Genomic DNA, 13,525 nt, shown 5'->3' on the forward strand with positions numbered 1-13,525 from the left:
TGGGCAGCAGAAAGACCATGGGCAATGAGCCCTTCAATTGTGGAAACGCTCATCTCTACATATTCAACTGCATCGCTGTACTCAGGACAGCAATACACATTTTCAGGGGGATTATCTGTTTCTGCAGTATAGTTTTGGGGAGCACAGCATTTCAGTATTAGGGGGTGCATGATGGGATGTTTAGAAGGTGGGTAGGAGGATGGAAAAGTAGGAAACTCTGCAAAGACAAAAGATGGCTGAAATAAATCACTATGGCGGTCTGATCTGAATGGAGAAGATAAAGAAAGAGAAAAGAGAACATCTACATCAGAAGATCCTGTCCATAAGATGGCCGCTGATGGAGGGTCATGTGACCAGGAAAATCACCTCCATGTGACGTCTCCTCCATTCTAACACCCCGTGTCAGCACTAAACTCCCACTAGTACAAGTGCATATGGCAGGTGCTGTGTATTTGAACAGAGGAGACATAACATGGAGGTTGCCTGGTCACACAACTCGTTTCCCAGCTTCAAGAACGTATTTACACAGCCTGATCTGCCACCAGGAAATAAGAATTTTTGTGTTCGCCCAAACTATCCATTTACCCGATGAACAAGCAAAATTCTCATTCATCGGGTAAATGGATAGTTTGGGCGAACACAAAAATTCTTGTTTCCTGGTGGCAGATCATGCTGTGTAAATACGTTCTTGATGCGGTGCATTTATATTACCATATCATAGCTAACGAGTGTTACTATGAACGCTCGTTAGCGATTATTATCTAAGCGATTCTCGGCCAGTGTAAAGGGCCCTTAAGATGATAGCTAAATAATCTTAAACTAAATAACATTACACTGGAAAGCATAAAAGTCAGTCAATGAGATAAAAAGCATTTTTAATTCTTTTTGTGTGGCTTTGTGGCTCCAAGTTCACATTAGGTTAAGGAAGCAATTACATTACCAACCCTGATAAACAAGAGAAATTACACTTCTGCATTACAACATACAGGAATGCCAAGTTGTGACATGAGAATATTTCCTGAAATGATGACATATTGCTCCAGAAACCTAAATATTTTAGTAAATTCACCCTAATTAACAATAACACATATAAAATGTTTCAGCATTAGAATGATCAGCTTTATTTGAATTAGCTAACCATTGACAAAGTAGCTTATCTGAATGGAATACTGATGTGGCATCTACCGTGAAACGATAAAATACATTCAGGGCATTTAGGACCAGCTTTCATTTCATAAAGCTTGAAGGTTATTCTCCACCTAGAAGCACCATTTTACAGTTTAGTTGGAAAGAATACTCTACAAACCAGATAACTAAATAAATACATTGTACTATTTATCTTGTGCATATCCTGATTTATAGCATGTATCATAGTCCACAATTTACAAATCTGCAGGCTTCAAACAGAATCTGTCACCGGCGACCTCCTTATCCAGCTGTGTGCATAGACACATAGCTGTGGTTCACCTGAATAAAACACAGTTTTCTATTGTTGAGCCGAGGCTCTGTTACCAGTTATGATACTTTTTCCTTATATGCAAATTAGGCCTGTGGTGCAATGAGCGTAGTCTTTACTGTACCATCGTATAGCAATTTGAGAAATCTCTCAATCCTCCTGCATTAAAGGTGCTAAGCTAAGCTAAAGGCTTGACAACAAGCTTGTCGACTGTTTCCAATAGCAACCTGAAGAACTGGACGGTAACTCAGGATCAGTCAATGATAAGTAATGCAATGTGTTTACTAACTTATTTCAATGTTAATATAGACTATATTTATATATAAACAGTTAATTGATGTTCTGAGGCGGATTAACCCTTTAGAGCAGGGGTGCACAACCTGCGGCCCGGGGGCCACATGCGGCCCTCGATATCATTCTGTGCAGCCCCCAACCATCTGTTGACAGACATGTATGACTATGTCTTGTGGCTGCTCACATGCATTTTTCATGTATTCTCCCATTAGAGGTGAATCCTGGAGGTGTAACCAGACATTTGTAGTATATACTGTATGTACAATATGCAATAAATACAGTATATCAGTTGTTAATACCCCTTTAACTTTTATTTTTCGGCCCTTGGGATTCCTTCAGTCTTACAGTGTGGCCCCCGACCAGAAAAGGTTGTGCACCCTTGCTTTAGAGCATTCACAAACATAAAATATCTAACATCCACAAATATCAATGCAAATGTAAGGCTGTGAAAAAGCCATGATATTTCATATGGATTTAAAACCTATTATTTTGAGATTCCTACTATTTTTGTTCTTTCAGAGATTTGTAATTTTGATCAAATATCGATCTGCCAATATAACTAGCAACTGTTTTTTATGCTTGTATTTTATGTCTGTAACCGTTCAGGAAATCGCATAGAGTAAAACAAAAGAGAGAATGCTATTAAAAAACGTTAACTCTTTAATACTACTAAAAAGATTTTCCATTTCTCATGGTATATACATATAAAACATATTTATAAATATAATATATTACATTTCTTATAAATAAGTCAAACACTGATATTTTGTTGATTTGAAATCACAGAATGAAGTCACAAAATATAAACTATACTCAATAGGCTAAAGATATGAAATTTAGTGCAGACAAGGACACTTTTTCTCTCAGCTTTAATGAGGACCACAATATTTTGCAGGGGACCAAGGAACTTGCAAATCCACTTTCCATCCAACAAATCTCATAGAACCATTAAATTAAAAGTAAAGGTTAGCTTTACTGATAATAGTGACAAATACATATGCGGATTATTCTAGAGATATCTGATATTATAGTGTGATTTTTAGGGATCAGATATAAGAGACAATCTGTCCAGCAATCGCACTGAAAAATATTGTGGACAACTTAAAGCAGTGACCATTTACAGTCAATGGTTGTCAGGAACAAAGCAGAATATCCTGCACTTGTCTTCATATGATCTCCTCCCTTATTTAGGACATACATGGATACCTATAGAGCAGACACGGCTAGCTTCATAAAACTGTAAAGAGCACATTTTGTAATCCTATAATGTTTAATAAGATATGAATGACCTGCTATCTGCAGGAACCCCCTTCTATTCCCATCCCTGGCACCTCCAAAAAGGTTTGCCATTAGCATATAATTTGCAAATAATGAAATTTCCTGTACCATTTCCTCTGCTAATCAATGTGAAACATACAGAGAAACATGTACCCAGTGTATAAGAGCTGACTCCTGTTCTTGGACCTTCAAAGGAAGTTCTGTAAGATCATCTTGCTGATCACTAGATGGCACATTTATTTGTCCATAGTCAGGTACTTAAAAAATAAGTAGAACAGTGCACAATACTAATACTATATATAATTATATATACATCACAACTGTGTGTGTGAGACAGCTTACTTCCATAATGTGGCCAACAGACCAGGCTGTAGGTCTACCTCAATCATTTCATTGTTGGAACAAAGAAAAGCACAATGATGGCCCTTCCAGTTTTCAGGCAACCCCACTGTCAGACACTCGGTGTCCAGATAAGAAACATTTGCTCCCGAAAGTCCACACGCTGTTTATTCAACAGTCCATCTCATACTTGAAAAATAGAAACATTTCTAACATATCCAGGCATCTTCCTGGTCTGTGGAATGATGATGATGTCAAGAAATAGTCTTCTCCTGCCAAACAGAATTCCACAGATTCTCCTGTACTAGTGCATTGTGGCAAGTAAATGAAAGTTCTGAGTTCCTAAACTTCTGTGGTCAACTGGATGACAGCTTGGTGTAAATTTTTTTCCACATGGCATATTTCAGATGAACTCTCCTTTTTGAGAAGCTGCGTTTTCTCATTGGTATCATTGATAATTTCAGTTTCATCTGAGTGGTAACCAGACTGGTAATCACTTGTTTGGTTGGAAGATCCTGATGTGACTGAATCTTTGCTTTTACTGGATTTTAAACAGCTGAAATGAGAACAGAAGAAACACTGGTAAAATAACTACAACAAAGAGCAGAATAATGAACAATGAGTCAACAGTCATTGAGAGACATCTTTGCTTTAGTAAAAGTCACTTTTATTCATAAAGTAGTTTCACTATTAAATCTGCCACCAGATTTGTTCATTGCTGCATCTCCTGCCAGTATTTTAAATGTGATGGTGATAGACATAGCATAAAGTGTTACTTGTTGCCAATGAAACCAGACTACACTAGGAGCCTATCGGTCAAAGCCCCAATGCAGAAGAGGTGTCTGGCCTTTTTATAGACCAGCCAATGTCATCACATTGTATAACCTTTTGGTGGAAGTCACTCTTGAGATACATTTTAACACTTGCAAATACCCTATGTAAGATAAGAGCATCACAGGAACTTGAATAAAGAGCCAACCATGTGCAATGAAGTGAGGTGGACCTCAGCTTCTTCTCCACATTGCCCAAGCGCATGATCTAGAGATATTGTGCAAAGGAGATTAAGCACATGTGTCATACCCACATGGAGCTACTGCAGATACGTCTTCCGTTTACTATTCACCATAATGGCACTGCCTGGATGATTAGCGGCAGGTCATTTATATGTAGTATGTAAATGATTAGAACTTTGCATTTTATAGAATGGTGATATTATACTATTCATGCAAAACATGATTCTAAAGCTAGGCAGATATCACAAAGGTATATGGTATTTCAGCGATAGCCTGCAAAGTACAGGCTGGGCAGCTCAGTGGCTCACTAATTAGACTGGTGCCTTGTAGCACTGTGGGCCTAGGTTTGAACCTAACCAAGGACAACATCTGCATGGAGTTTGTATGTTTTCCTTGTGTTTGCGTGGGTTTCCTCCAGGTACTCTGGTTTTCTCCCACACTCCAAAGACATACTGATAGGGAACTTAGACAAGGAGCTCCGTTGAGGACAAATTGATACTAATGTCTGTAAAGTGCTGTGGAATACAGCAGCGTAAAATAAATGTGTGTATAATATTTTTGATATCCGAACAAAAGATGTTAATTTGGAAATCGCTTACCTAAATAACAGCGCTTCAGTTTGTGTATTCTCCAGTGTTTTCAGCTCTTCTGATGCAAGAATCATCCCGCTATCTGTTTGGTTGTCCTACAATGCGAACAAGAGTTTTAATACTTTGCTACCAATAAGCAAAGAATTGCAGAAAAAGAGAAATTTTTCTCCTACCTCCATGGGCACGTTCACTGTGACCTCTATAGGAATATCTTCAAATGTCTTGACACTAACAGGCCGGCTATTTCTCCTCGTGTTTTGGACATGCCTGTAGACAAAGAATGCAAGTTAAGGAAACTGAAGATGTTTTACATATCTCACATTGTCAGATTAATTTTTTTGTATTTTTTTTGTTTAGCCAATATGTGAAAATGTGTGTTCAGAAATTAATGATGACTTCTTACTTAAACGTTACTATTTCCTACTTAAACCTGTCCATGCTTTACATACTGGGAAGCAGAAACTCTGTCAGTTCCTTATATTTTATGATAAGACTTAAAGGGGATTTCCGGAATTCTAATATTGATGACCTCAGGATAGGTCATCAATATCAGATCAAACACCCGGGACCTCCGTCAATTAGCTGGTTAAGGAGAAGGCCACGCTCCGTGCAAGCACAGCGTTTCCTTCATTGTTCACCTGCTCGCAATCGACATTACAGTGGTTAGCGGATGTAATTACAAGTTGTCCCATGCAAGCGCAGCCTTCCCTTCATTGTTTATCTGCTCAGCGTCGGCATTGCAGTGATGAGCAGGTGTAATTACAAGCCTTCCCATTCACTTTTATGGGGCGGCTCTGTAGTATAGACTTGAATAGGAACAAGCCATCCCATAGAAGTGAATAGGATGGCTTGTAATTACACTGCTCACCGCTGCGATGTCGACAGCGAGCAGGTAAACAATGAAGGGAGGGCTGCGCTTGCACGCTGCGCATCCTTCTCTTCAACCAGTTGATTAGCGGGGGTTCTGGTTGTCGGACCCTTGGCAATCTGATGACCTATCCTAGTCATCAATATTAAAATCCCAGAAACCACCTATAAGATGGACTTATACATTAGATATATGTCATCCAAACCCACTGATTTCAGTGTAATGGTAACTATCTAGAGTACAGAGGGACCTCTTGACTCGAAAGATATGGATCAGCCAGTTGGGGGCCACATGTATGCTTGCCCAAACATACATGACTATGGAGGAGTCTAATATATATGGCCAGCTTTAGACTTTGTTAATATCATGTTTTACCTGTGGTTTGGCACAAAAGACACACACATTAAACCTATACATTGCTGATAGACAACCATTCTAAAATAAATGCATAATATGCATTATACATTTTCTTTTGGCAGGATGACTCTGCCTTAAAAATCTAAGTCGACTATGCCTTTTAATACCATAAAAAATGTATGGCAACATATACCAGTCAGATATATGCCAAAAGCTACTCCTTAGGCTCACAATGGAGTTTGCTGTAAACATTGGGATCATTGGTGCTGCACAAATCAAATTTACATCTAAAATATATAACATGGACATATATAACATTGCCTGGATCCTTTCTTCTGAAAGCACCATATTTGAAGCCTAACTAGCAATACTATGGGGGTCATTTACATTTGAGATTGTTTTTATGTCATTTTGAAGTCTCGTTTTGCATTGTGTGGTTGGACTTGTATTTGTTGCAACTGCATTGTGTTATAGTCCTAAAAAATACCCCAGAGGGCTGCCTGGTGTAAGAGAAATGTTTCAAAAATTAAATAAATTTTTTTGCAATTGGCATGTCATGTAACATTTTTAGACCAAAAACCTAATATATCCAATTTGATAAATGACCGCCTATGTGTGTAACTAATTGCCCATCCAAATCCACCATGTTGCAGCGAAAATTTACATGATAATCAAGCTGTCATCTCAAATTTACTATGAAAAGGCACTGTGCAGAGATACGTGCGGTGGTTGTAGATCATAATGCCTATAAATAGGTCAGTACCGTATTCCAGCTGCGTTATCATAATGGAATTTTGAATCACATATTTCCTCTCCTTCCATACAGGAAACAGGTGAGGTCGGCATAGAAAGTTCAGAATCTTCTTCAACATTCAGAGTCACAGTAAGTGGAATGTAATCTTTTCCATCCTAGAAAAAGGAGCAAATAAACTTTTATCAATGCTTAGTTTTTTATGACATCCTTAGTCTTATACTATTTTATACAGATATTACTAACCATTTGGACATTAGCTTGTAGGACATTTCCTAGATGTTCCACTAGTTCAGAAAATGTGGGTCGTTGCAGGGGATCTCCATGCCAGCAATCAAGCATTGTCTGGTATCTGATAGGGCAAACCCATGTCATTAAACAGGGACACACAGTATTATTGTTCAATAATTCTCTTCAACATCATACTTTCCAAATGCTATGCTGGTAACTTACATTTCCACTGTTGCATAATCTGGAGCCCTCATTCTCGTTCCATCTTTTAACCGCCTGCAAAAGTCTTCATCAATCTGTACTCCAGGATATGGTGACCCTCCTGTAATAAACAATTCCATCAAGAGGGTAAAGTACAATGTACTATTTTGGCTAGATTTTGCTTACGCTCTGAAAAAATAGCTATTTCTGGCATTTCAAACAAGTAGAAGAACGAGAATGTGGTATCTTACCTAATCAATTTAAACAAATATCAGCCACCATGCAGCCGATCAAACTTTAGTTTGAATCAACTGATGATGACCAGTTATGCCATATGCACATATATTCAGACCATTACCCAACATAATTGACTACCTTTTTGGAAGAAATTGGCCGGTCATTGGTAGCTTTGATCCACTCTAATGTCTACATCTTAGGCTACTTTCAAACTGGCGTTTTGTGCGGATCCGTCATGGACGGATCCGTTCAGATAATACGACGGTCTGCATCCGTTCTGAACGGATCAGTTTGTATTATCTTTAACATAGCCAATGGAAAGTCATTTGAACACCATTGAAAGTCAATGATGGACGGATCAGTTTTCTATTGTGCCAGATTGTGTCAGTGAAAACGGATACGCCCTCATTGACTTACATTGTGTGCCAGGACAGATCCGTTTGGCTCAGTTTCATCAGATGCAAGCAGCGTTTTGGTGTCCGTCTCCAAAGCGGAATGGAGACTGAACTGATGCATTCTGAGCAGATCCTTTCCCATTCAGAATACATTAGAATGCAAACTGATCAGTTTTGGACCGCTTGTGAGAGCCTTGAACGGATCTCACAAACGGAAAGCCAAAACGCGAGTGTGAAAGTAGACTTAAAGGGAACCTGTCACCTGGATTTTGTGTATAGAGCTGAGGACATGGGTTGCTAGATGGCCGCTAGCACATCCGCAATACCCAGTCCCCATAGCTCTGTGTGCTTTTATTGTGTAAAAAAACTGATTTGATACATAAGCAAATTAACCTGAGATGAGTCCTGTATGTGAGATGAGTCAGGGACAGGACTCATCTCAAGTTAATTTGCATATGTATCAAATCGTTTTTTTTACACAATAAAAGCACACAGAGCTATGGGGACTGGGTATTGCGGATGTGCTAGCGGCCATCTAGCAACCCGTGTCCTCAGCTCTATACACAAAATCCCGGTGACAGGTTCCCTTTAAAGATGCCAATACACATTCAATATCCGTCGGCCAAACAGTTGTTCGGCCAACAGATATCTCCCCTAACTCCATCCCGGATTCCTTATACACATACACATTTGGCTTGGCCAACACATATGTGTATTCTATGAGGAGAGCAGAGAAAGCCACAGTAACACATTTCTGGAGGCAGCTTATCTCCCAGGAGAACAAAAGTATCAAGGAAAAATATTCATTTTGCCCAAGTGTCGTCTTCCCCAACATCATCTCTCGGGGAGAGTTGGGACTCCCCACACACATTAGTTCTCAAAGGTTTCAGCCAAAAAAACACTAATGTGTATGGCTTTAGAAGGATTTCCTACCATAAGTACGTCATGTCCTAACTTCCAGGAACAGTGCCATGTTATAAAGATGTGTCCTATGAAATACTAAAGCTTAAATGCTGTACATTGGTTCGGTGTCCCTGGAAATGAGTAAACATTTTGCAACTAATCCACACGGAAAAGGAAATGTATAAAAGTGACTCACCTAATGAAAAGATTTCCCAGAGCAGGATTCCAAATGACCACACATCACTCTGTGTCGTGTATACTCTATCAAAGATAGTCTCTGGTGCCATCCATTTAAGAGGAAGCCGAGCCTTGAGGAGGAAAAGATATAGATAATTGTTAAAGTCTGAAAATTAACAAAATACATTTAACTCATGATGAACCTGGGACTTTCTTTTGCTTACATCTCCTTTCCGGATATAATCTGGGTCTTTATACACATCACGCGCCAAACCAAAGTCGCAGATCTTCACCACATTATTGTCAGCCAGAAGAATATTACGAGCTGCCAGGTCCCGGTGGATGCACTTGTGATAAAAGAGCATTACTTTAGATTTTTTGCCATTTTGCACCTGTCCAGTTTTATTATACAGATCAACAGTCTTCCAGTTAGATGTAAATCAAGCATACCTTCCGTGAAGACATGTATTCCATGCCTCGTGCTACCTGGAAGCTGTAGGAGATGAGGTCTTCCATAGAAATCTGACTCTTACACATGTCTTCAACTATACATGGAAATATTTAATCATGTTAGATATGTATTCAATATAGACTTGCTGCAAATTCAAAAACAAAACTATTAATGGTTATCATTATTGTTATGGGACTAAAATTACCCACACCAATGTCCTACCTTCTTCTTCTTCAACATCACTAAGAGACTTCTCTTCTGCAAATCCAGAACTTGCTGAACTCTGACTACTAGCAATGCTGTCTAATCGTTTCTTCAAATTCCTTGGAGTTTCAATGTAATGATGCTTGGCCTGTCTGTACCGCACAGATTTGGTCTGCGAGGAAAATATTATATAGATTAATAAATATTTAGAATTAGGTTACAGTCTAAGTCACCCTACTTTATTAGAGACACTCATATGAACATATTAAAGGTTATGGATACCTTTGGGGGCATTTTTTATTGCATTGTACTAATTTTGAGCTAAACATATTTTTGGGAATTGGCCTTTATTATAAATGTTTAGCACCTTTCTTTGTACAGTGTTAAGTTTCTGTGTATTTGCAGAGTAGCAAATTCTCTGTCTACACTGGGTCCCATTAGGGAACTCAGCTGACAGCTCATGTAAAGTCATTATCTCTGAATTCTTGACAGCTCATAAATACTCTATATAGCTCAAGACTTACCCTACTGATAAGAATATGACTTAAACACATGTTTATGAGCTGTTAGGAGTTCAGAGCTAACAGCTACACATAGCCCTCAGATGACGGCTCAGTGTAAAAGTAAGACGCTCTGTAGTTAGGCTAAAACTTAACCATTTAGAAAAAAAATGCAGATTTTTTTAAAATAAAGGACAAATGAAAAAGATTATAGCCTAAAATGAGTAAAACGCAATAATAAAACAAACTGCCCCCCAAGGTGTTTAGACTCCTTTAATTACACATATTAATTATACACACTGATCTGTAATAGAATGCTATACAGGGGTCCCTCAAGATACAATATTAATTGGTTCCAGGATGACCATTGTATGTTGAAACCATTGTAAGTTGAGTAATCGGTTCCAAAGGCCCAAAATGTCATCCAAGATAAGAGAAAATTAAGATTTAAGATAATAAGCAGATAACTAAGACAGATAAAGCAGGTCCTTACATATATCAGTAAGGAATAGCTGCTAACTAGCAACTAATACAACTATTTTACCAGAGAAGTGACCTTGATTGGATCTGAGTCTGAGACATTTTATGTTTAGTCTGGTTTTAACTTACGATGGGTCAGAAAAGACCATTGTATGTTGAAAATATTGTATCCTGAGGCCATTGTATCTTAAGGGATCATTGCATATCCATAGACATGTGGTCAGCTATGTATATTATCAAGAATACAACCTAACACACAGACGGCTACTGCTATCATCTGTATGGTTTACATAAACAGGTTTAACTTATTATAATACTTTGTGCCATATTTTTGTGCAAGAAGTGTCTTATCATTGGATCTGCCGTCATAGTTTTTAAACTCACAATCCTATTTTGTGAGATTCCTTGTTTACAGGAAGGGTGTGGATCAGAATCACAATGGAATACTGTATGATGGACATAAGATTTGGCAGCATTTTCCAGGAAGAACAGATGCAGAGCTAGGAGGTCTTAGTGCAACCCAAGAAACATCAACTGTGCAAGATATTCCATTTTATATTTTTTTTAAAAGAAGATTGGAAGCATGCAGAGAGTATATTTACAAAGGTGTTTCCTATGCCCAGTGGCCTTGGGATCAAGGTGACATTTGCTTAAGTTTACAAATTTACAGACGCACAAATGAATATATAAAGTCATAATAAAACAGAGAAGCAAGCAGTGAAGTGCTTGGACAGAGATAAAGGGGGAGATTTATCAAAACCAGTGTTTTACATGCTGATCTTAATCTCTCCCCTGCTTGCATCAGAGGTGCCATAATTATTAAGAGACACTTAATATTTACTCTTAACCGTGCGCCTAAGTGGAGATCTACATCAGCAAGGAATCTCATGTAGATTTCTACCATAACCCATGCCAGATCCTGGCACAGATTATTAGAAGTCGTGACAAGCTGCCTATGTCAGCCCCACCCCACCTGCTACTTTGAGTGTTGCCTAAAAGACTCAAAAAAGTCACTAAATTGCGGAACAGCTACAGCCTGTGCCACACTTTGCACCTTTTTGCCACAAGTTTTCTGGCGCAGATGGGAGGATAAACTTCCCACTTAATGGGGAATATTTTGAGGTAACAAATTTGCTTCTTACAAAATACACATTCCTAGATAGTACATAATGCCTGGAGTTAAACTGCAATTCGCTGCATCCAATGTGCCATGCAGTCATTGAGTAAGATGGACCCAGACACTGCATGTCTACCTTACACCAAGATGCTGGAAAGAGAGGAGCATTGGTGTGTTGGCTGTGATTTGTAACATTGTCTGTATACCTTACTGCTGTGACTGCTACGTATTGCGTAAAACCATTCCTTTCTTACATATCAGCACAGACAGGGGAGATAGGAAGGATGTACAGAGCACTTAGTGTATAACAAGGCAGCATAATGTGTGGAAGGCTCTCAAGAATGTAAACAGGACTTGTAATTAGCAGATCTGATCACACCATGATACAACGGTGGGGGCCACATACTTACACATACCTTGTACAGAACAAAGTCATTCCTTTTACTTCTTAAATACGCTGATAGATTTCCAAATCTGCAGAATTCAACAATCACCATTAAGGGGCCTAGAACAAAGACACTGAAAGATTATATCTACATCAAATAAAAATTTTCATTCACTACATTTCTTTTTAATCCTACATAGAATTCAATACTGTGGGGAGTCAGATAAATGGTGACAATAAAACTCTGAACCCATAATAATCCAAAACAAATTGAAATGACACATACTTTTACTAGACGAGACCAAAATTATGGTTTCTAGGATTGCAAAAATGTAGCTAGTTATGTCTTCATAAGAAGCCTGAATCTATAGAAATGTAATCAACAAGATTTCTCATGACTCACAGGAGCCATAAACCTAATGTCTAGCGTGAGAAAGAGGATTACTCACCACCTGGCTTGGTGCAGGCTCCAAGCAAGTTCACGACATTCAAGTGATGACCGATATGACTAAGAATTTTTAGCTCTGACATTAACGCCCTGTATTCACTGTCAGTTGCCCCCTCTGTGATAAAAAGAGAACAGATCAAAACAGAATTAAATAAAATGTAGATGTCTAATATTTCTATTGACTTACTTACTGTATCTGCTTACCCTTCAACATTTTCACTGCAACTGTTTTGCAAGTAGAGATTGTATCAATTCCAAAGGCATCCGCTTCTACAACTTGTCCAAAAGCTCCTCGACCAAGAGGTTTCCCTGTGTAGGCAAAGATGGAAAACATACTTGGTATAATATTTTGAGCATCCTAGCAGCAAATGTTGAAAGATGAACGTTTAGTGTATTGTCGATACGTTTTTTTAGTGGATGTGAACTTTATAAAGACAGGAGGTACCTAGTTTAAGCCGTTCCCTTGGGAACTCCCATTTCATTGCGTCATAGAGGAGCCTTTCACATTGCTCATCAAGGGGAACTTCACTAGGATCCATAATGATTGACAGGTAGCCAGCCTTGAGTTCCTCTTCATTGGGCTGGAAAAAAATGATGATGTTTATGGTCAACTCTTCATGACATTTTCATAAAAGACATAAGAGTGTGTTCTCCGATGTAAGACCAGAGGGCCACCAGTGCCCTACTGCTCAGATCGTTGGTCTGAAAGACTGTTCACACGGATCATAATTAATTTATTTGCCCATAGCAAGCAAAGAATACCCTGGAATGTTTTCCTTTACGGCAATTGCAATTAAAATCAAACTAATACATACTTAGTAAACCATGCAAGAGTTTTATAGTATTGAAA

The 13,525-nt window shown here is 38.6% G+C and overlaps 1 protein-coding gene across 1 annotated transcript in view; it reads right to left on the reverse strand.

Moving 5' to 3' along the window:
* Positions 1-1,949: 1,949 nt before the first annotated feature.
* KDR (kinase insert domain receptor) overlaps positions 1,950-13,525 on the reverse strand; it is a 34,901-nt gene continuing 23,325 nt past the window's right edge. Inside the window, exons 17-30 of the mRNA XM_044299220.1 lie at positions 13,121-13,256; positions 12,880-12,984; positions 12,677-12,790; positions 12,259-12,347; positions 9,764-9,917; positions 9,541-9,635; positions 9,315-9,437; positions 9,110-9,221; positions 7,400-7,499; positions 7,193-7,298; positions 6,959-7,104; positions 5,144-5,237; positions 4,980-5,065; positions 1,950-3,923 (exon numbers count right to left, since the gene is read on the reverse strand). Coding sequence (XP_044155155.1) covers positions 3,710-3,923; positions 4,980-5,065; positions 5,144-5,237; positions 6,959-7,104; positions 7,193-7,298; positions 7,400-7,499; positions 9,110-9,221; positions 9,315-9,437; positions 9,541-9,635; positions 9,764-9,917; positions 12,259-12,347; positions 12,677-12,790; positions 12,880-12,984; positions 13,121-13,256 — 1,674 coding nt within the window. The 3' untranslated portion in view covers positions 1,950-3,709. The remainder of the gene's footprint in view (positions 3,924-4,979; positions 5,066-5,143; positions 5,238-6,958; positions 7,105-7,192; positions 7,299-7,399; positions 7,500-9,109; positions 9,222-9,314; positions 9,438-9,540; positions 9,636-9,763; positions 9,918-12,258; positions 12,348-12,676; positions 12,791-12,879; positions 12,985-13,120; positions 13,257-13,525) is intronic.

The sequence above is a fragment of the Bufo gargarizans genome, chromosome 1 (assembly GCF_014858855.1).
Source record: "Bufo gargarizans isolate SCDJY-AF-19 chromosome 1, ASM1485885v1, whole genome shotgun sequence".
NCBI classification, from domain to species: domain Eukaryota; kingdom Metazoa; phylum Chordata; class Amphibia; order Anura; family Bufonidae; genus Bufo; species Bufo gargarizans.